Raw genomic sequence first — 23,879 nt, forward strand, 5'->3', positions numbered from 1 at the left:
CGCTGCAATGAAATATTAGTAGAACAACATAATTAATATCTTCGCCTTAAGGGGTAAATATTTTAAAAAAGACAAGACAACCCGTACTGACAGACTTTGCTGCTTCTGAAGTCGCAATTCAATTGGTAAGTACACATCAGAATGGGCCTATATGGATTGATCTTGATATTTCAAATTAGGAGAAATTATGCAAGAAGAAGTTTTCTTCGGGTAGGCTGCTTGCAGTAGCTGAAGGGTATAGAAGACCCAAGTTTTATCTTTATCTTGGTTGGTCATTGCATATTATCTCTCATTAGAAAAGGGGTCTGCGCCAATGTAGTATTCATTTGAATAACGAGGACGTTATCCGCTTGATTGACAGAAACAACGAGGATGGTATCATGGTACATCGTCATAGGTATCTCTTTTCCTACAAAATGTCTTCGAAAAAACGCTCTAATTTTACTGTGCTTCCAGTCTTTGTGAAATGAAAGCAATGGCTAACACACAGAATGCCTGCTTTTCATTTTCTTAACAAACATTTTCTAATATATTAATAATACCATTGTTTATGAAAATAGATAGCATCGCCTTAATATGTCTTCATTTTCGGGAAGAAAAACATTTCTTTTCACAGTTATTCTTATCATATGAGATAGAAATTTGACATGGATATAGTTAAGGTATGATCTTACACAAAAAGTTTTCAAACCTTAAGTAAAATATGGAATTAATACATGTTTTAGGTGTGAATATCCAGTACACCTACATGTATATAAATCACGCGAGAACGGTATCGCTCACACGAGTAGGTAGCCAAATACCCGGTGTGGTAATACACTACACATGCCAAATTTCAAAGTGGAGCTCAAAATAATATATTAATACGTACTTAATACATATACCGTAGTGTTCTTTTTAATTTTAGAATGCTGATGGCACCATAGACTTGGTAACGCACAGAGTACCGGGATCCAGCACTTATTTCGAAATTGCAAGCCTGGATCCAGATACGGAATATATGTTTACATTCACATCTAAAATAGGTGGAAAGGAAGGCGAAGCACAGAAGTATACAGCTAAAACGAGTATGAAGCCACTCACATTTTTATTGTTGTAGAAGTACAATGCAACTTTCTGGGAAGATTAAATTGTGTTTTTTAGTGGTTGCTGCTCGCGAGAGGTTAATTGTCTTAGATTTCTGACGGGAAAGAATACATCTGGCTTTTAAAATAGTGTAAACTTTGTATTTCTGACGTGTCGTAAATACACGTGTTACTATATTTAAACTAACGAATTAAGTCTTTTATCTCGGTCTGTCAATACATAATTATCTCCCCCGCCTCTCCTCCACACCCTCTTAGGTACTAAAATGTAACTTGCAGGATCGCGAAGAGGTTTTATAGCACGTGACTTTACATCTATTATAAATTCTCTATTTCAGAAGCCTTGCCAGTGACAAAGACTCCAGTTGGACTTATTGTTGGTGTGGCCGTAGGTATGTCAACTTACAAAACATCTTAGTTGTCGCAAATTATATTCTTCTTTCTTTTAGCCCATACCACTGTTTCAAATGTCAAGAACAAGCTCAATTAAAGCGAGTCTGCTATTACTTTGCTTGTTGCAAAATATGCTTTAAAGAATTCATAACTTGGCTCTTTATGTACATCGCCGGTCCATATTTTGTGCTGTATGGCTTGTTTACGGTCAGCTGTAAATTTTGCAGGGCAAAACTTTCTTAAATTACAAATAATTTCTGATGTCGTGTAATGAAACACTTATTGAATGGCTTACCGGTCAAGAGTCAAAACTATTGATCATTGTTCCTTGCAATACTTTTGGCTTTTGACCAGCAAGTCTCTGAATAAGTTTATATTATTAATGTTCCTCAGATATTTTCAGAAATGTCTCGGGATGTTTTTTTGACTACATCGGTGCTACTCTTCTAGTCCATTCTTTACTGTTTTATATATCTTTATTTATCAATTATGACAATAAGATACATCTAAAAGGCAAAAGAGATTTAAGTGAATTATTTAGTTAATTAGATACATTTAAAAAAAATCGATACATTTGAATTATTGTCACAACACTAATACAAACACGTTCAATACTTTTAGATGTAATAATGGATTATCATCACCTAATACCTTAAACAGATAATTCAAAAACATTTAAACCGGTGACTTTTCGCAATATGTGTCCGTGTCACTTACATGTATATCAAATGTGATACCTTTGCCAGTAAATACAGCACTTCAAAATATTTTTTTTTATTTCAAAACTGAGAAATAGAGAGAAACAAACATTAAATATTTTCATATTTGAAATTGTGACCTTTCTAATATTCAGCATTGTTTTCTTTCCAGGAGTATTGGTCATAGTCGCGATTGTTATTGTTATTTTTGTGTTCCTCGTTCGACGAGGCTACATCCATCCACAGGAAAGAGCGCGACGAGTTAAAAGGGCCATGACGAAGAAGTATAGAGAGACATTCTATGGCGATGCCGAGACGACGACTAGGCGCCACAAACACGCCATGGGAAATCCTGCGTATGATGCTGAGGCGGGCGGCAAAACTTATGATGTAAGTAGTACTCAGTTAGATGATCTATTGTCTGATGTCATTATAGTAGCTTTCATGCTAACGTTTATTTTATTCACAATTTGGTATTCGTTTTCGACAGGTGCTAAAATATGGTGGTATTATCTATAATCATCAGATATGCCTATCGCCCAAACATAAAGCAAATAATTTATAGAGAACAAAACACTGACAAAGATCCAACAGGAATCGCCACATTTCACGAACGTAGAGCTCCCAGAGTAAAACTAAATAGCAGTTTTTGCATAGATATGAAAATGAATATATACGACATGTAGTCGGTAATATGAATTCATATGGTTTATGTGGAATAAAATAAATTATTAAGCATTATCATTATCCAGTTTACAAGTTTCGTGTATAAATGCTTGAGATATAAATTGTTGAAAAATGTCTGTAAATACATCACAATAATTTAATAAGATTATCAAATATGATTTATAAACTAAGTGTAGATCTACTTGTTGAGATTATAAATCCAGTACAATCTGCTCAGCCAAAATGCGCATATTTAATAAAGGGAATTATTACTTCTTTTTTTTTCAAAAAAACTGTCGATTGTTGAAGTTCTTTCCCTTCCCTAACATATCACTTGAATTCAGTCTACCATTCCGGTTTAAACCCTACTGGATATAAATTGTTTTAAATTTTACAAGATGCCGTTCACACTGGTGTTTCAATGTAAAGACACCGAGTAACTTAGATAGTTGAAACACTTTTAAGTCTTGCTTTAATTAAAGTTGGGGCCATTTTTCCATCGTTGAAAGCTTAATTTCTGAGATATAATAAATAGTATCACTCAAACACTCCTACTTTAATGTTACTTTATCACTTTATCAGAATCGAAAGACGTTGAGTGAGCATGAGGAGCTGTATCTATACGGAGGAATGGATATAAACATGCCGGAAGTAGAGCATATTGACAGGAGTAACATTTCGTTTGAGGGAATCATTAAGGACGGCCATTTTGCGAGAATCTATAAAGCAACATTGAGGACCAGCAGAGCACAAACCACGGTTGTTGCGAAAACGCTTAAAGGTATAGCTAAATGTAAAATGTTAAATAACTTTAATATGTACTACATGCCAAAATAGTCTATGGATGTACAGAGCAATATAAACTATATATTAAGAATTTTTTGAATATTATACTATATATTATAATATTGTACATTTTTCATATTTAGCCATAAATATTTACAAACTAATTATCAAATAAATAGAGGATAATTGTTGGTTTCGGTGTAATATCACCTTATAATTTCACCGAGTGGGCACCAAAAGTGATATTTTCACGAGTGGCGCAGCCACGAGTGAAAATAACAACTTTTGGTGTTCACGAGTGAAATTACCGTGATATTACATCGATACCAACAATTTTTCTGTTTATTTTATGTCTAAAACTCTACTTTTGTTGTGTTTATTTCAATAAAATGTCGAAATTTGCGGGAAATTTTATCAGGAAGCATCGCAAAGATGACGTCATTTTAACGACGTCATCGTCATATTGTTTCCGGCTTTCAGTACGCTCGGTAAACTTTTTGACGTTAATCCGGGTATCAGATTTGATAATTTTCACTGAGTGGCCAGTGAGTTTATCAGGATATAATTCACCGTTATATTTCGATAAACCACCGAAAAACATAAAATAAAAGAATGTATGCGAAATTTACAAAATGAAGTGATTTCAACAGGTAGCAGAAACCTCAGCAGCAATAATACAGCCAAACAATTAAGTAAATTTTGTAATTAACAACCATTTACCGTATGCATTGACAAGTTTACACAAGTATCTCATGCTGCAATTGCAGAAAAATTTACACCGGATGACGAAATGCTGATGAGAGCAAAGATAAATTTTACTGGTACTGTTGTCGGAGAGCATCCGAATGTTTTGAAATTCCTGGGAGCTGTTGTTGGTGATGATCAAAGTAAGAGTTCTTTTATCTTGACCCTACTTGACATCGGATAATGTCACATAATGTCGATACGTTCCGTGTGTGCCGTACATCCGTCGAATGGCCCCAAATATCTTCATAACAAATCTTGCTAATCAAGTCTGCAAATAGTTATAATCGCTGATGTTGTTACCTGTAAACACGTATCACTGTGACCGAAGCATAAAGCGCTTTGAAGCTTATAAAGTAAAGTGTAAAGAAAGCGATTGCATTGACAAACGAGATCTCTTTCTGTCGTCATGATATTTAAGATCACATCACTCTATTTTTGTATGCCAGTTTTAAAATGGAAGGATCCGTAAACCGATCAATAAACTCCGCCCCTTAGTTACTGTTGCTGCTTCCCACAAGCTTATTTCAAAATGGCGGATTAATGTGCATTAGCAACTGAATTCCAGCTGAATTTTCTGTGAAATACGTACCAAATTGTGAACCAAACTGCACCAAGATAGCTGTCAATGAGGCTTAATTGTTTTACTAAAGGTTATTTACATGACATTAAGGTTGACTAAGAAGAAACCACAGTAAAGGTTAGCGCAAAATGCTGCTGCTCTCAAAGAAAAAACACTTTCCGTCTTTCGCTAGATCATTGCTGACAGGAATATTGTTGAGTCTTTATGCAGATGCATGGTATAATAATAATCTTAGTTATCTTTAAAGCAACATTCGAAAAGAAATTACGTCTTAGATTATTATTTTTTTTTTATCAAAATATTATGTTCACTTCTGTCGTAGAGACTGTATTTCCACGCTTGGTTAATACGATGAAAATATCAAACACCATGTGCAGTCACATATGGTGTTAGTGATTTCTTACATCAAGATACCATTTTCAACAGATAAAGAAATTTATTAATTGGTTCAATAGCTTTTTATTAACGTTGCGTAATACTCTACTGTTACAAGTTAAGTTCTACGCTCAAGCTGCTGTTGCAATTAATTGCGGACCTGTTGATCACCACTGTGATATCAGATAAGTTAATCATTTCCATTATATTATAATATATATTTGTAAAATACCACGCAGTTGTCTTAAAAATAAACATATGTCCATGCTGGGTGTAACACTTCCGTTTCCTGTTATGTCGGCTGTGTTTATTTTGAGGGAAAACTAAATTTGGATATTTTACCTAATATATTGGATTTCCACGGATTAAAAATATGGATAAATTGAAGCTAAGTGGTATTCAATTGATTTTGAAGTAAAAACGGACAGAAAATTACATTAGAAAATTATTATTGACTATAGGGTACTGTCCTTTGTTTGCTAAAAAAAAAACTGATATTCGAAAAATACCGCCAGTGTAGAGGTCACGCTAAAATTTTTCAACAAACGCCGGAGGGCGTAACGGTAAAGGTTATATCTGAACGCTTAACGGAAAAATACTGATGGCGACTGGAGACTTAAGAGATTATCCTCCATTGACTGGAGCGATCAGACCCACGAAAGAGTCAACTGATCTATCATTGCCGGCGGCCCCGTATGCCACTCAAGTAAATGATTGCGAAATCAACGATTATTTCAGTAACAGCACGAAGGAGTACGAGACGCTCAATACATTAAATCTGTATGATGAAAACTCGCAATATCACCTTGACGATACTCAGTACCTAAATGAAACGTTTGATATAGATAGCCAGCCAATATGCAATCAAGATTTCTTCAGTGTCTTAGATGAGATTCTTTTCAACAAGCCAAAGGATGAGTATATTGAGAAATTAGTACGTGCTGCACGTAAAAACGATGACGACATTTGCATGTATAGAAGTATCCTTCTGAAAAGAGCGCGCGAATCTGAAGATTGTCCAAATGGTCCACTAGTTCAAAGAAGAACGACTATAGCCAAAGAAAGCTGTGAAAGGTATGCTTCTGATTGCTATGCCTTACAGGACTTCATTAATAACAAGGATCCCCGTGTTCTAAATGATGTATTTGTTAGGCGACGAGTACAAACAAAATCTGAAAAGAATGATGAACACGACCTGCAAACAATGGAATGCAGCAAAACCGTTCAGCAAGAATTAGCTGAAATGAAATCAAATATACAACTTTTGCAACAAGACATGAAAAATATGAAAACTGAAAATACAAATCTAAAGCAAGCAATGCAAACTGCAGTGTTGGAAATTAACTTTTTAAGGAAGAGGCTAACTGATTCTATTCACGAAGAGCAGAGACTAAGGAAAATAGCAAATGAAAAAATCTCATCATTATCAAAACATATTGAGGGTTCGAATTCAGGTCTTTACCATACACAACAACAACAACAACAGCAAAAACCACAACAGCAACCAACGTACGCAGATGTTGCTACTGGCATTGACAAACGACAACAATCAACGAAAGACCACGACGAAAACAGTGAACGCCCTCGGTCTCGCTCAAATTCAACATCACTATTTGCATCTATTGCCGCAAAGAGAGCAGAAACTAATAACATTCCAAAACCAGCGACACAAAACGACTCCTCGGCACCCTTGAACAATAACACTCAGTCCGTAGCAGTGAGTACTTCTGGTCAGTCGATACCAGTAATGATCTCTGAACGACAGCCTAATTTGAATCATGGCGGCCATCGGTCACATCTTGATGATGACACTGCTCAGCACGATGCAGCAGAAAGAGACAACATGAAATCAGATTTAAGCAATTCTCATTACAAACAACACAAAACCTATAGCCATGATAATAATGAACCAGTCTTCGAGAGCGTTCAGTCACGCCGTACTCGCAGATACTATGTCGGAGGTATATCTACAAGTTCGAACAAAGCTGGAATATTGGAGTTCCTTAAGAGCAAAAATGTAAAGCCGTTTGCTATCAAGCTTATTGATACAAATCGTGGATCACTCGCAGCTAAGCTAACAGTCTATCAGTCTGATTGCCGACATGTTGAAAGTAAAAACTTCTGGCCGCGCAAAGTTTACTGTCGTCGCTGGTACACGGAAATGGAATGGGAGTCAAAGTTTTACAAAAATGGTAACACCGAAGAAAATTCGGCCCAGCAGAACTATGAACAATACCATGATGATTAAAGTTAAACACACAACCATCTTACTATTAGTTGTTAATTTCTTTATTAACATAGTTACTACAAACAAGACCTTTTCATGCAATATTCTTACATGGAATGTTCGCGGTGCAATGTCTTCGTCTGGATCTATCAGTTATATGCTTGATAAGTATAACATCGACTTTGCGTGCATAGTAGAGCACAAACTGAAACCTAACAGCGTGCACTTCCTAAATACTATTCATTCCGATTATCGCTCACACACTGTTTGTGAAACTGTTGACACGAACATGAGATGTGGTAAAGGTGGTGTAAGCATATTATACAGAAAATCATTAGATTTTGATATTGATATTTTACCAAATGCAAATCTAAATCGCATTGTAGGCATCAAAATATCGCAAACAAATTTGGTTCCAACATTTTTATTCTGCGTTTATATGCCATCCGTTAATTATACACTTGAAGACTATGTAGATTGTATAGACGCGTTACAAGGTCTACATGACTTATATTCATCTGAAGGCAATATACTGTATTGTGGCGATGCAAATGTAGATATTGACTATAAACTACAAACGCACAATGACAGAGTGGCTAGCTACAGACAATTCCTAAGGCAAAATGCTTTGAAACCCTGTGAAACAAGTGGTATAAATTATACATTTCGTCCCACTCAAAAAACACTAGATTATATCATAATTAGTAAATCCCAATGTGATTTTGTTAAATCTAATATTATATTTGATGACGATTGCTGTTCAGTTTCAGATCATCTACCGATACTTACTACATATTATTTACCATTAACTCATGTATATGTGCCTGACTCTCCATATATTGCATGGAACAAATGTACACCCGTTCAACTTTTAGCATACACGGCTTCTCTCCAAACAGAGTTATCAGAAATAGATATCGCAAATCAGAACTGCACGATAGAAAATGTTGAACTCTCATATAGACATATTGTGACGTGCCTAAAAAAATGTGCCGACGATTTGCTACCTATTTGTAAATTTAACAGTCACGTTAAGCCTTATTGGAATAAAGATGTTAAGCTTGCATATAAACATCAAAAGGCTGAACGCATAAAATGGCTTCAGCAAGGTAAACCACGAGGTAGAGATAACATTTATTTTGCTAAATATAAAGATGCTAAACGCAAATTCATAAATGCTCAAAAAATTGCTATATCAGATGTCAATAGAAAATACTATGATGAGCTAAATGAGACTGCTGAATGTGATATGAGGCTCTTTTGGAGTTTAATAAAACGAAAAAAAGGTAAACGATCAAACACAGTAAATGAAATCATTGAGGGAGGTCAAATTATTCGTGAGCCAGTCGGAATTGCACAAACATTTAGAAACTATTATGCCGATGTATTCACCCCAAAGAACAAATCAGCTTTTGAAAATGAATTTTTGCATAATCTTGATAACAGTGTAAGTACGTTTGAAGCATGTGACGACTTTTCAGAGGATGAAATCTTAACAAGGGAGATAACACTTGATGAGCTGAAAACTTGTATTCGAGATATGAAGCGCAGAAAAGCACCCGGGCTAGACTCAATAACATCTGAACATATAATTCATGGAGGCGATACTTTATCTATCCACTTGCTTAAACTTTTTAATATGATGGTTCAATGTTCTTACATTCCGGAAGCATGCAAAATTGGAGTAATTATACCAATTCATAAGGATGGAAAACAAAAAACGGAGCCTAAAAGCTACCGACCGATAACCCTTCTGCCAGTTATCTATAAACTTTTCGAACGAGTTTTACATAAACGCATCACTGATTGGACTTTATGCAAAGAGCTAACATTTCCAAATACTCAGCAAAATGCATATCAAAAACATTTAGGGCCCGTGACAGTGTCATTTAATTTACAAGAAGCTGTTTTATCATACACGGAGAGTAATTCCAATGTCTACGCCGCTTTCCTAGATACAGCAGGTGCTTTTGACAATGTGAGACACAGTGCTTTAATAGTGAAAATGCAAGAACTAGGTATCAAAGGAAAATTTCTACGCCTTATGATAAACTGCTATCAAAATTTATTCGGTTGTGTCACAGTAAATGGTATAACATCGGATTTATTTCCAGTCATGCAAGGCATTCGACAAGGAGGCATATTGTCTACCTGGAGTTATCTACTCTTTATTGACGAACTTTTGCAATATCTTGAATCTTCCAATCATGGTATAATCACCGGGAATATTGCCTGTGGCAACCCAACACTGGCCGATGATTTGACACTTTTAAGCCCGTCGCTTATGTCATTGGAACACCAGCTTAACATCGTCAACACGTATGCAAATAAATGGGGCTACGAATTTAACTATGACAAATGCTGTGTACTCAAATTCGGCGGAAAATCGCATGATAACACGTTCCAAGCGAAATTCGGCAATTCTGAAATAAAATCTTGCGACTTAGTCACACATGTCGGTATAAAACTCAACAAGTCATTATCTGCTGCAGATACAATCGATCTACGTGTACATAAAGGCCAATCATCGCTCTTCTCTGTGCTAGCCCTTGAAAACAATGTAGGTGATATAAATCCTCTAACCCTAGCATCATTGGTCAAGAAAGTATCGTTTCCAACCGTCCTATATGGATCGGAATTATGGCATAATATGTCGAAAGCTGACATAATAAAAATCCAAAGATTTGAAAGACTAGCTGCAAAGAAAATTCAACATCTCCCACAAAGCACTAGAACAGACATGGCTCTAAGCGCATTAGGATGGTTTTCTATTGAAGCAGATATTGATCAAAGAAAACTGAGCTTCTTACAAAAACTGTGCACAATGCCAACAAATACTCTTTCTAGAAAACTTTTCAACTACAGACTCAACTTGTTTGCTATGAAAGGCTACAAAAACCAACACGGCTTCATTCCTGAAATATGCAAAATATTATATAAATATGAACTATTTCATTTTATTGTCAACTATATGAAGGATGCAAATTTTCCAAACAAATATACATGGAAATGTACCATTAAAAAGGCGATAACAAACAAACAAAATAACATGTGGCAGGACAGAACAAATAGTGATAAAGAATTCAAAAGATTTATTGCAATACATGAATCGGTAACACCATTACATCTATGGCTTTTCTCAAATACAAACAGTGAAATTATCCATGCTATAAGTGCTGTGAAAATACTATTCTATCGGCACTTCGTAAGAAACTATTTCTGCAACAAGTGTCGAATAGAAACTGAGGATATAAACAGACATATATTAGCTGAGTGTGATGCCTATATAATTGAAAGGACAAGATTTACTCATTCCATTCATGCAGAAATAAGTTCTGATATTTGCAGTTTCCTTCTCAGAGTAAATTCAGAAGCATTCATAAGAGGTCTCTTTGATTACAATCTACTTGCTGTATTTGGCGTTAACCCAGAACTCCAAAAGAGCTTCAACACTTTATGCTGTAAATACATACACGACGTATCAATGGAATATAAAAATAATCTTAGATCCATCTAATGGCATCCTCCTTTGGAGGTTTCTTCTTAGATGACTAAAACTACATGAATCTGTATTGTGTATAACCTGATTGTACATTCCCTGACATGATACTTTTATTTCGTTTTTCGATAAGTTATGTAATGGGGAATGCAGGGAAATGCTGCGTAAATGCATTCTATTGAGCTGAACAAATTTATTTGCCAACAATTTTTCATTATACTTTGTATATGTAATAGCTACCATTCTTATGAATGTACTTACATATGTTATATTGTCATTACTCATATATTTTGTAATATTTTCTGTGTATATATGTAAATAGTTGTTATGTTATGCCAGTCACTGAAAAGTGGAATAAAAGAATATATTTCAGTACTAATTTATGCCTGCCAGCTTACAAAACTTTTAACATTTTGAAGACTAATTAACTTTGTTTTCAGCGCAGCCGGACATTGCTCGCATGTAGTCTCCTCCAAAATTAAATTAAACAAATTCCAGAGCGGCAAACTGTTAAAAAAGTCTTTTACAGCAATGGTACAAAGAGGGAGAAACATTTTGCCGAAACCTATTAATCATAGACCGCTGGAAACAAGGAAACGAAAACCTTGCAAATAAATAAATAAATAAATAAAAAATAAATAAAATAAAATAAAATAAAATAAAATAAAAAAAGAGAAATAAAAAGAGAAAACAAACAGATAAAATTAATCCATAATCCATTTGCATTTATTATATCATAGTATTAATGGTAGTTATAAATAGTTTACGATAGTCGTAAGGTAAGATGAACATATGAAATAATCAGCGACATTCTAAACCGCATGGACATGTGCGTATATATATTTTTTTTAATTGCATTTAAAAGCAAGCAAGTGACAGGAACATCAGTTTAAACTCATCAATTCCTAGAATAAAACAGAATGGTGCCGAAACAGGGGATACTGTTGTCATACTTGCTGTCTGCAAATATGAAAGAAATATCATTTAATTAAAAGAATGAGAAAGTATTAAAATCCACTCCCGAATAATTATCTTTTATGCTCTTGATTTAATGTCTGATTAATAAAAGCTTACGCTTAATCCTTGAAATAAAGTTTATAATATGCCGTGCACTGTCCAGACCTCATTTATATTTTTAAATAATGGTGTTGGTATTCTATGTAAAATTATTTTACATGTACATGTATATGTTTTGACTTTATTTAGACTCGTTCAATGTGCGCCCTATCTTTAACATTGTTCTGTGAAGAAGATTGGTTTCACAATAAAACATTTTTATAAAGTATAGTTAACATACAGTCAAATGCGAAAATAAAGATTATACTTTGGATTGCGAGAATATATTGATGAAGAAGGTTAGCTGTTACTTTTGTATGAAATAAGATATAAATGACTTATATATATATTGCCTTGAACTGAATAATTCCGCGATTGGCCTAAATTAAAATAAATCGAGCCAATTCATATCAAAATTCCGATCACAGACTAATGAGTAAAGAGAGACGGACGATTCATGATGTTTTAGTTATGTTATTATATTATACCACACACGGCAGTTTTAATATAAAGTTCATTAGAAATACATTTGAGCAGATTGCTTACTGATCCTTTCAGCGTTCACAATTTACTAAATCTGCCTTTGGTTTACGAAAAAGAATGAATCTTCACCCTTCTAGCCTTTCTAGGTACCGCTCGCCGGCGTTACATATTCTCAACGCGCATCTCAACACCTGTTCCTTCGAGTAAAAAAATGTATCAAACTTATAAGAATTAATCAGTAACGGTTTCTAAGTGAAAGCTTGTGGGAAGCAATGGCTGGTTAGCAACAAGGGAAGTGCACTGAATAATCCGCGTTATCTTATTGGTCAATATCATAGATAACAATTAGTTTGATTGACAGCACGGATCCAAACAGTGATTTGTCATTAAATAAAAATATTGATTTGAGTTTAGATGCAAAAAAGTTGTATCATGAGAGCAAAGCCCTGTTTGAGATATATCATTTTGATTCTACCACGTAATCAAGGTTTATTATGTACACCCTTGACAACATCTATAAAATATTCACCTGCTTTCTGTTGTATTTTTCTCTAGCGCATTTTACCGTATGGCGTAGTAATTGTGACGTCAGAAAAATGAAAATTGCTTAATAGAACACAATTTTGAACCGTTTTTTTGTTTAATTGGAAAACAAGACGGGTCGTGTTAGAATTTATTTTACGGTTTCACCGTAGTTGGAGTCAACTTTGTTGTATTTTCTGTTCGTTTCGGATCATAAAGTCCATCAATATCTTTGTAATAGAATTCCGCATAAGCCGGTGCAAGGGGGCATGAGAGTTGCTGTTCTTTCCATTACCTCTCATGAACAGACCCAATCAAACCGAGTTTGCTTTTATTTTGCTTAGCTGCATTCTGCGCAAGATATTCTTACATAATTTTTTAATCAGCACATCTTTTCCCGTATTGAACGATTTCGGTGTCAGTATAAGAAGATCAATTTGCATTTTCAAAAAATAATTACTTTAAGCCTTACTGGTCTTACTTCTCTTACTGAAACCTACATTAAATATACTATCTTTTGTTCAACAAAATTGTTCCTGTCTATAAATTCAAATTCTTTGGAATGATATGGAATACTGACGTATGGTTTACTTTCTAGTGGGGCCTTTTATCGTGTATGAATACTGTGAGAATGGCACATTGAAAGACTATCTCGTCTCCCAGAAAAACCACGTGACCATCGAGCTACAGGAGCACCTGTTCAGATTTGGTCTCGATGTGGCAAAAGGAATGGAATATCTGGCTGGTAAAGGGGTAGGTCATCCGTTTTGCTTTATCAGTTTTGTGCTTTACAGAATGTTGATATTTTAACATATATTCCTAATTTTGAATCCTCCATCTCTGAGTAATTCTGTGGCTTTTTAAATAATCATGTTTATTTGTTTATTATCTGTGCTCACGTAACATTAGTATAATAATATGTTTTTAATTATATATGACGATCGATAAATAAGTCAGCAATAAAATATTTCCTATTTTTTCTTGTTCTGTTATTCTCTTGAAGGTAACCTTTCACACTTTTATTTATTTCTGTAGAATCATAAAATAAAAAAAAATCCTTTTGAATGTTTGTAATTAATCAAAATTAAAATTTAATTTTAACTTACAGATAGTCCACAGACGTCTAGCTGCCAGAAATATTCTGTTGACATTCCTGAATGAAGTAAAGATCAGTGGGTTTGGCCCACAGCCTGACGTACAAGGAGACGGTGACTCGGAGAAACAGGTAACAGTGTATTTTATGTGTATTCTTTGATTTAGTTGACATATTTTGCATCTTACATTCTCAATATACCTGTAATTAACCTATATCACATAAGTATAAAAAGTCTGAATTGATATTTTCTCTCTCGATTTTACTTACATATTGACATCTATAGGTATATTAATACATCTAAGATGTGACTACATTTCAGTAAATTAATACACATCAAAGTCATGAATAACAACTTTGTGATTACAGGAACGTATTCCTATTAAATGGATGGCCCCAGAATGTATGACTTCAACAAAAGATGCCACGGAGAGAAGTGACGTTTGGTCGTATGCCGTTGTTCTCTGGGAAATATTTACACTAGGTATATATCTATATATACACAGAAAAAGAAGAAAGTGAAGGAGATCCACTAATATGACATGGATAGATAGATTGGTGTTTATTCAGGTTAAAACACACATATACATATACAAGTTACAAATGACATTTATTACACATTAAAACAATTTACACAAATTAAGCTTAAATATCAAGTAGATGGGTAACTAAAAAATTATAGTTTCACATAAATAAAACACATATAAACTACTTAACTAACATCACAATGTAATTTTTATCACAGCTAGGCTTATAAGAACTCTACCGGTTTCACTGCTTGTGCAGATCTTCAGGAGTGAAAATAACGTCAATTACGTTCCATAGGAACGACGTCAAATGACGTCAAAATAATGGGACTTTACTCTTGACTAGTTATTTGCATTTGTTATTTATGTCTTGAATTAAGCTCTGGTTTAAATATATTGATAAAGAATTGTTTTTTTCCTTTTCTTAAAACCGCGTTTGTAGAATGTAATTTATATAATGGAAAGATCATAAATGGTAGTTGTCTTTGTCCAGCACATGTGTCGGTATGTTCACTGACATATAGCATTCGTTTGTTTTTGTCTCTTATCTGTTGTCGGTGAACAGTTATTCGTTTGCGTAAAAAGTCCCCTGTCTCACCAATATATTCTTTCTGTCAGCCACAACCCAACACACGGCCGTGCACACGACCAACCCACTAACTCACGCAAAACAAACACTCTAGGACAAAACGAACAAATAAAAGCTGCTTTAACGTCTAACATTTTTGTATGATAGTTATTGGACTTTCGTTTCAGTGAATACAATCACATTTCTTACAACGTTACACTTTGAAATATGGCAATTCACTGTTAATGGCAGAATATTCATTGCCCTAATAGCACAAGCTACTAGTAATTACAACTACCTTCTGTGTCAGAAGCCTCAAACTATAACATTTTTTTCTCCTCGAGAGAGACAGTATAGAATGAATAAAACGTTAGTGAGGGGTTTAAACCATGCTGTACCAAGGGAAGGGAAGACATGTTAGTTGTTTGTTCTTTCCTCTCACGTTTAAAATAGATAATAATGTCAAATAGATTCGGGGTCAATCAGACTAAGTACATCTCCTATTACGCTACGTTTAGACAATCAAGTACTTTAGTCAGATTGATTCGGGGTTAACCTGGCATTTTGGATATAGGTTGTGACATCATAATACAATTAGTACTATGTGACGTTACTTAAGTGCATACTGTTTTAGACAAAGTTTCTGCATAGAATATCTGTCCCTGGAACATAATCGGCGAGTTTATATTTTCCTCGCCATGTAGGCAAGAATAACTTTTCTGTAGTACCTTACATGGCGGAGGAATATCTCTTTCACCCGTTTTAACTTTGTCCGGGCTATGACGTCATCCTCTATTTGTACTTTGCCGTTTCCAACTTGGTTTGATGGTGACTGAAGAAGATAATATTACCTCTGAATAGACATCTTAATGATCTCGATGTAAACCTGGCACCCCTCGATGTTTTGTAACTGTCCCATTCATTAGAGGTTTGCCATTGCCTCAACCATGGAACGACGGAAGATCTCTGGTATACGGTAATGCATGAGCCGGAACTTTATCTATTTTATCGTCTCCATTTTGACGCCATTACAACTGTTTGCCATTACGTTCAGTGTAACTTGTAATTTATACATTTACCCTAACCCTTAGCCTGCTAAATTTCTATAATGGACTGGTCCATCATTCAATTTGGGCAATATCATTTATTATTCGAAGGGGTGTTTACTGAAAATTTACTGACTGAATAGCGAACAGTGCAGACCATGATCAGACTGCACGGATGTGCAGGCTGATCTTGGTCTGCACTGGTCGCGAAGGCAGAATTATTGCCGCCAGCAGGCAAAGGGCTAACTTACAAAGAATGAAGCTGTGCAGCGATCAAACACAAATTATGCTTATATTCAACGCATTTAAGGTAGCCAATCCACAACAGATAACATTTCAGTGACTGGCGAATGCCATGTTTTTTTATATCATTTCAGAGAGTCTTGGTTAGTAAATAGGATGAACATAATGATATACACGAATCACTACAGCATGTTTTTGACTGCCAAATACTGAATATCTGTTGAAGTATAATTAAAAACTATGAATTTAAAGTAAAAGATAAAGATTCTGTAATATATTTTTGTCATGTAATTTATATTTTCTTTCTCAGTAGACAATACACCAAATGATACCAAAATTATATGAGCGTTCTAGGCATCGATATTTGATATACATTTTAAATGTTTTAATAACACCGTTTGATAGAACTTTCTTATTTACGGACCCGATACCTTAGACAACAAATTTTATCACATTTAATAAAATGGAGTTCTAATTTATGTATAAAACGATGTTTAATATTCTGTTACATTCTTTACTTTTATTCCACAGTTGTATTTCATTTTTATTATCTCTGTATTTTAAAGGCGACACACCATATCCTAAAATGAAGAGCCGACAGCTTCCGATAGCCCTTAAGAAAGGCGAACGTCTCCCTAAACCAGAGCAATGCGATGACACGTAAGTCTTTTTTTGGGTTACAAGACACTAAATAGCTTTTCTTCTTTATTCTATATTAAACTGACTGAATAAAATCAAAAGGAAATTTGCGTCATGTTTGATGCAAGAAAATATTTTAAGTCAAACACACAAACTGTAAAATCAGCTAATACATGAAATCTTAAATTGTAAAGGTGGTGTATGGTTAAATTCATATTCTGTCCTGTTATTATTTCATTATGAAAATACTATCTACATGTCAAGCATAGATGTATCACGTCATTTCAGCAAACAATGCAAAGAAAATTGGTCTACAGAGCAAAAAAAAAATAATAAGAAGAAGAAAAAGGAACGAAAAAAATTAGGACTATCTGAATCCGCTATTATGCGACCACCATTCTTTTTCGTGCCATTTCTGATTAGTGGCTGTATGCCGTTTTAGTCAAACTGATAAATTGTGCAAATAAAAGTACTTGAATTATTTATTGATAAGATCGTTATTTAGGCGCATGTTAAACGTATTCGTTTATGTTTTTAGTATGTCATAATTTTGCAGGTTGACATCTGACCAAGTTGCCTTCGAATCATGATAAACTCCAGTCAGTCAGGTTCTGAATCAGTGTAATACCCAGGTGTTATATTAAGTGTCACTTAACATGTTATTTTTATTCTACAGTTGGTACGGTGTTATGGAGAGGTGTTGGGAGTATGACCCCAGTCACAGACCAGTTTTTGCCGAGGTGAGATCTGAACTGGACGAAATGTTTGTGGCATCCCCAGGGGACGACTACTACTACTACAAGCGATAGCTTCATGGTCTTTTCTATGACGCAGTTCGCCATATTTTACGTTTAAATAACACAAAGGACTTTTGCTTGATCTAGAAATGCCTTTGACGTATAAATAATGTCATGTCATTGACTCTTGAATGCTCTAGAAATGAAATGGCTTTTCTATGCATTAGTTTGCCGCACTTGACGTATACATGATGTCATGTCATTGACTCTTGAATGCTATAGAAATGGCTTTTCTGTGAATAAGTTTGCCACACTTGACGTATACATGATGTCATTGACTCTTAGATGCTTCAGAAATGACGTTTTTAAGAAGAAATGTGTCATACTTTGAGCATAAATGGTATTTTACTGAGAAAATGTGTTCTTTTTTTTCTTAAACAGATATATTTTATACACGGATATCTAAAATGTTCATTTGTTGTAATATTTGTATATTGTTCATGAATATTATATATGCACGCATGCTTAAGTCCGGGGCCTTACATTTTGAGAAAAAAATCAAACAACACCAAACCATAGAAAGAAAAGGTTGTTTCACATGAAAATTGAATAGCATATAAAACATGTATATTACTCTACACAACTGATATATACATTGGAATTATGAAAAGGGCTACATAAAAGGGCCAGACTTTCGCATAGTTAAGCGCCTTTGAAAAAGAATTGTTACATATCGTCGTTTCGGTGCATTTGTAATAATGTCTCTGTGCTGAAATTCCACATAACTAGATTTAACGTAATTTCCAGCTATTGTTTATTTTTATTTCTTTACAAATGTTATTCCTTTTTAAAGATGTATACAGTTCATCTTTCATTGAAATATTTTATATTTACATATTTACTTCAAATGCAGATAATCCTTATCAAATATATTTAACTTCACTAAATATATAAATAAATTGTCTATATTGAGCTACATTCATAATCAAATTTCATGCAGTAACAAGTCAAAGTCAAAGTCAAATATTTTATTGGCATAAACAAACTTATGTCCATCGCCAAATTACTGTGTGGCGGTTTATACATTTATGTACCATATTATAAGAACAGAAAAGTGTAGTATAAACAATTTTCATGATAACATATCTCTATGACATAAATTTAACACACATAAACAGAAATTTAAATATAAAGTTAACTAATTTCGTTTCTTTTTTGAGTCGCTGTTTGTGTAAAAAATCTTCCAGTTTTCATGGTAGTACATTATTTATACTGTTTTCAGCTGTACATGTATACAGTGTGTACTATTTTCTACCAAATTCATAGCAGTGTTAATACACATAAATGTGTTTATTTTATGTGTACATAAACAACTGGTATATTTTTTTTCATATATTCAGATATATATATATCTTTAAGTATACCTTTAAAAGTGGACAACTATTTGAAAATATTTTAAGTATCCATCGTACGGGACATGACGATAGAATATGTAATGGTCAGGTAGATTGTCGAAAAGATGTTGTTCGTTCAGATGTGTTTTGAAGATATACTCCTAAACCTTAACATACGTATTCCTGGGCTAGAGGCATATTTCTTCCAATATTTTGTTACGCTAAATGTTATTGGTAATGATTATCTTAACCTTATGTCATTTTGTAATGCAAATCATATAGTTGCTTGAAAGTGTTTTCATGCATTATAAGATATTTCATAATACCTACTGTTTGTGAAAACAGTTATAAATGACTGAAGTAAACTACCATATTACCAAAGTATTTTACAAAATTTATTTGTCATTTTGATCATTTTGATACATACCGTTTAACTGTATTTTGGCCTGTTTTATTGAATTTTCATTACGTTTTAAAGATATTTTAATTCAGCATAAGTAGGTAGTACACTCAATATTAAAGTATATAGTCGACAGATACTTGTATTGTGTTTTGTTAAATGTGTTTTTTAAAGAACAAGTTGTTATGGAAGATTCCAACTAATGGTTGATCGGCCTTTTCCGTTTTTCTCTCGATTTGTATTAAAACAGACAATACCATTCACAGTATTCATTATATTTATCTTCATTAGACAGTAGTTTTGAATTTATCACCAAAACGATTTGATGTAGTATTTCCATTATATATTTTAGCAATAATTTTGGACACCAACCATTTCTAAAGAACAGTTTTGATTTTATGTGATGATGTATTGTTCAAACTTTCAGGATATGTAATATTTTGTAAAATATTTAGAACATTTTCCTAAAGCTGGAATACTTCGAGGGAAATACAGCTTAGCTTTAAAATTGACACAAAGGAATAAGCAGAATTCACGAATTATGGATTGTGTGGACCAAACATAAGTTATATTCAAGCAATTGATAAAAATATTTTGATTTTATACATGTATATATGTTTATTACAATTATAATTAAAATACATGTATATATATATATATATTTCCTTTTGTGTTGTCTTGCTTTCATTTTAATCACCACCATCTTGCGACTTGTGTTGTGATTAAACTATTTTTCTAAAAATATATTTTTAACCTTATGTGTTTTTTCATTCGAATAAATTTTATTCTTTGTATTTGTTTGTTTGTTTTTTTTTGTCTTGGGACATTAGTGTGTTTACCTATTAATAGCCGAGTACATGGTCCGGAATGATCCCTTCTTTACAAATAATTTTGTTTCATTTGTCACTTTGATATCAACACGAACAAATTCAATACGATACTATAATACGATACAATACAACACAATGCAATGCAATTGCAAACAAAGCGAAGCAAAGCAATGCAATGAAACTAAATGCAATGCAATGCAACGCAACGCAATCTCATGTAAGCTTTTTCTGCTGAAACATCAAAATTTCTTCTTAATTTACCTTTTATAGACCAAGTGAATTCGACCAGCAGTGGCTATTAACCGTACGTCAAACATGTGATAAAATACAATACAACCCAATACAGGCTCATGTGTTTAATTCTAACAAATGTTTAATTTGATATCTGTTATATGTACTGCCTTAAAGTAATCTGCAACGCTTAAAATAAATACAGGAAACAGATATTGTTTTTTAAGTTGTATGAAATGCCTGCATTGAGCAATGAGTCTCATACAACTCTTCTGTAACATACGAGAAGGAGCCTGATCAAAGGATTGCAAGGTTGAGTTGCCAACATAGGAGAACAGGTTGTTTAGGTCTGTATTATTATTATTATTATTATACCACATTTATATAGCACTCTTTTCATGCACGTGTACACGTTCAAAAGTGCTTCACAGAAAAATTGCAAAAATACTAACTAATACGCATACAAAAATAATGCATGCCACATTAACAAAATTCATAAATGTAAAACGTATAGATTAAACAAGATAAACATACATACATATTTAAAAGTATTTAGGTTAACCTAGGATAAAATACTGTTCTACGCAGTTTTATGAAGAAGAAGAAAAAAAAAAAAAAAACATCAATGTATCGGTCAGTTAACAAAATATTGTACAAAGAAGTGGGCTTTTAGCAGGCTTTTAAAAGCAGCTAGCGTGTCAGCTTCCCTGATCTTGACGGGAAAGGAGTTCCAAAGCTTTGGAGCAGTGCACGAAAAGCTGCGATTGCCATACATCATGGTTTTAGTTTTTGGCATAACCAGTGACAGCGTGTCTTGTGATCTTAGGTTTCTGACCAGTTTATACACTTCTATCATATCCCTAATATAGGCAGGGGACTGATTGTGTAAAGCCTTAAAGGTGTGGGTCAGAACCTTGAACTGCACCCTGTATTTTACTGGCAACCAGTAGAGCTCCTTCAGAACCGGTGTTATATGATTGCGACGGGGTGTCTTGGCGATGACGCGAGCTGCCGTGTTCTGGACATGTTGCAACTTGCTAAGTGTGCTGTTTGGAATACCACTTAACAAGGCTTTACAGTAGTCTAACCGTGAAGTAACGAGGCTGTTAATAAGGGTCTTTGTGGCATCACTGGTAAGATACTGTCAGATGTGACCTATTCTGCGAAGTTGTGCATATCCAGCTCGGCACACAGAGTTGACTTGTTGTTCCATATCCATATTGTTGTCAAGTACTGCACCAAGATTCCTAACACATTTTGTGGATTTTATCACAGACTCGCCAACCTTAATAGAGACGTCATCAATGTACTTGGAGTTACGCTTTTATGTGAATAGCATTTCCTCCGTTTTATCAGCATTGAGCTTCAGCGTATATCAATGCATCCATGAGACAATTTCAGCCAGACAGCTCTCAATGCGGCGCAAAGCCTCACTTCTAACCACAGGATAGGTATAATTGAGAGTCATCGAAAAAGAAATGGTATAGAAGTCCATGACGCCTGCATATGGCACCCACGGGTTTAGTGTACATGATATAGTTCTTTGGACCAAGCATTGATCACTGGGGCACACTGTATTTCATCAACATAGGCGTCGACAACTCACCATCAACGCACACAGTTTGATAGCGGTCACTAAGATATGATGACATCCATGCAAGTGCTTTGTCTGTGACTCCAAAATGATGTTCGAGTCGGTGTAACAGCGCTTGGTGGTCAATCGTGTGGAAAGCTGCAGACAGATCGAGTAGCACGAGGACTGTTACAGAATTTTGGTCGAGGGATATGTAGAGTCAGTATCGTCCAAGATCGAATCTTCAAACACATTTGTTTCATTTCTTGAAACTGTGGAACTAGAACAATGTGACACTGTATGTTTAAATACTCTGGTTTGTTTGTTATCAAAGTTAAATAAATGGTCTGGTAAACCCTTCACCAGTTCATGTTTTGTCACCGTGATGATTTGTCCATCATTGTATAATTGCACTTTGTACATGCAGTAAGTTCCTAGTGGGTGAACGATGTCCGTTATTTTGCCTTTCTCGCCATATGATCCCACTTGAACAGTGACCCTGACCGAAAAGGCGTATGAATAAGAAAGTAGTTCGCGTGAGGAATGTGGGAAAATAAACCCATGTGAGGTAAGATTTTCCAGAACTGCTAAAAACAGAGATTTTATGGAGCCATTAGTTAGATTATATACGTACATACTTTAGACTAGATGCCCAAGGGGAACATGTCGAGCCCGCACTTTGACCAACCTGTGACATGACCTTTGAAATAGAGTCTTTCTCATTGAGTTAAACATTCATACCAAATATAAACAAGAATTCTCAATGCATGTCAAAGCTATGCGCCGGACAAGATCTGACATGACGATTGACCTCTAACTATGACTTTGCCCTTTGAGATAGAAACCTGGGGTTCGCGCAGGACACTCCATCTCACTGAGGTTAACATTCATGCTAAATATAAACAAGATTGATCCATGCATGTCAAAGCTATGGTCCGGACAAACAATTCCGGACGGACGCATGCACACACGGACGAACGCACACACGAATACACACTGAACCTCCATTTGGACAACTTTGTCTTCGCTTCCGCCAGCGGGCTCGACAACAGTGACCAAAGTTGGCTTTTACAAGTGAGTGAGTGAGTGAGTGAGTGAGTGAATGAGTGAGTTAGATTGTACGGCGAATCGACACAAAAAGGCCATATATCACCGAATACAAATGTTTTGAAAATGTAAGTTGTAAAGCATCTCTAATAACAATTATGTAAAAATGTATAAACATATAAAGGGCCAAGTAAATTGTAAAGCACGTCTGAAAACATTTATGCAAAAACGTATATAAAGGGTTAAAATAAAGTGACAAACAATAATATTGCAAAATGTGTGAAGAAAAATATATGCTTTTCAGATTTTGTGATAAATGCCTATCTGCTTTAAAAAGGACAAGTTATTGCTGATTGAAATGTTTTCAAACAACTCTTTCAAACATTGAACGTCATAGTATGTACTGCGCTGTGGAACAAAGTCCACACAGCCGA

The 23,879-nt window shown here is 34.5% G+C and overlaps 1 protein-coding gene across 8 annotated transcripts in view; it reads left to right on the forward strand.

The window, feature by feature from the left end:
- Positions 1-20,558, forward strand: part of LOC123532684 (uncharacterized) — a 167,823-nt gene extending 147,265 nt beyond the window's left edge. For 4 of the 8 annotated variants that reach the window (XM_045314218.2, XM_045314217.2, XM_053518476.1 and 1 more), the window contains exons 19-28: positions 908-1,067; positions 1,424-1,477; positions 2,349-2,566; positions 3,425-3,623; positions 4,396-4,515; positions 13,716-13,870; positions 14,226-14,342; positions 14,580-14,694; positions 17,161-17,254; positions 17,910-20,558. In XM_045314218.2, coding sequence (XP_045170153.2) covers positions 908-1,067; positions 1,424-1,477; positions 2,349-2,566; positions 3,425-3,623; positions 4,396-4,515; positions 13,716-13,870; positions 14,226-14,342; positions 14,580-14,694; positions 17,161-17,254; positions 17,910-18,042 — 1,365 coding nt within the window. In that variant the 3' untranslated portion in view covers positions 18,043-20,558. The remainder of the gene's footprint in view (positions 1-907; positions 1,068-1,423; positions 1,478-2,348; positions 2,567-3,424; positions 3,624-4,395; positions 4,516-13,715; positions 13,871-14,225; positions 14,343-14,579; positions 14,695-17,160; positions 17,255-17,909) is intronic. The other 4 variants (XM_053518481.1, XM_053518480.1, XM_053518477.1 and 1 more) reach the window with 1 other exon arrangement.
- The last annotated feature ends 3,321 nt before the right edge of the window (positions 20,559-23,879 follow it).

This window comes from Mercenaria mercenaria, chromosome 11 (assembly GCF_021730395.1).
Source record: "Mercenaria mercenaria strain notata chromosome 11, MADL_Memer_1, whole genome shotgun sequence".
NCBI lineage: Eukaryota > Metazoa > Mollusca > Bivalvia > Venerida > Veneridae > Mercenaria > Mercenaria mercenaria.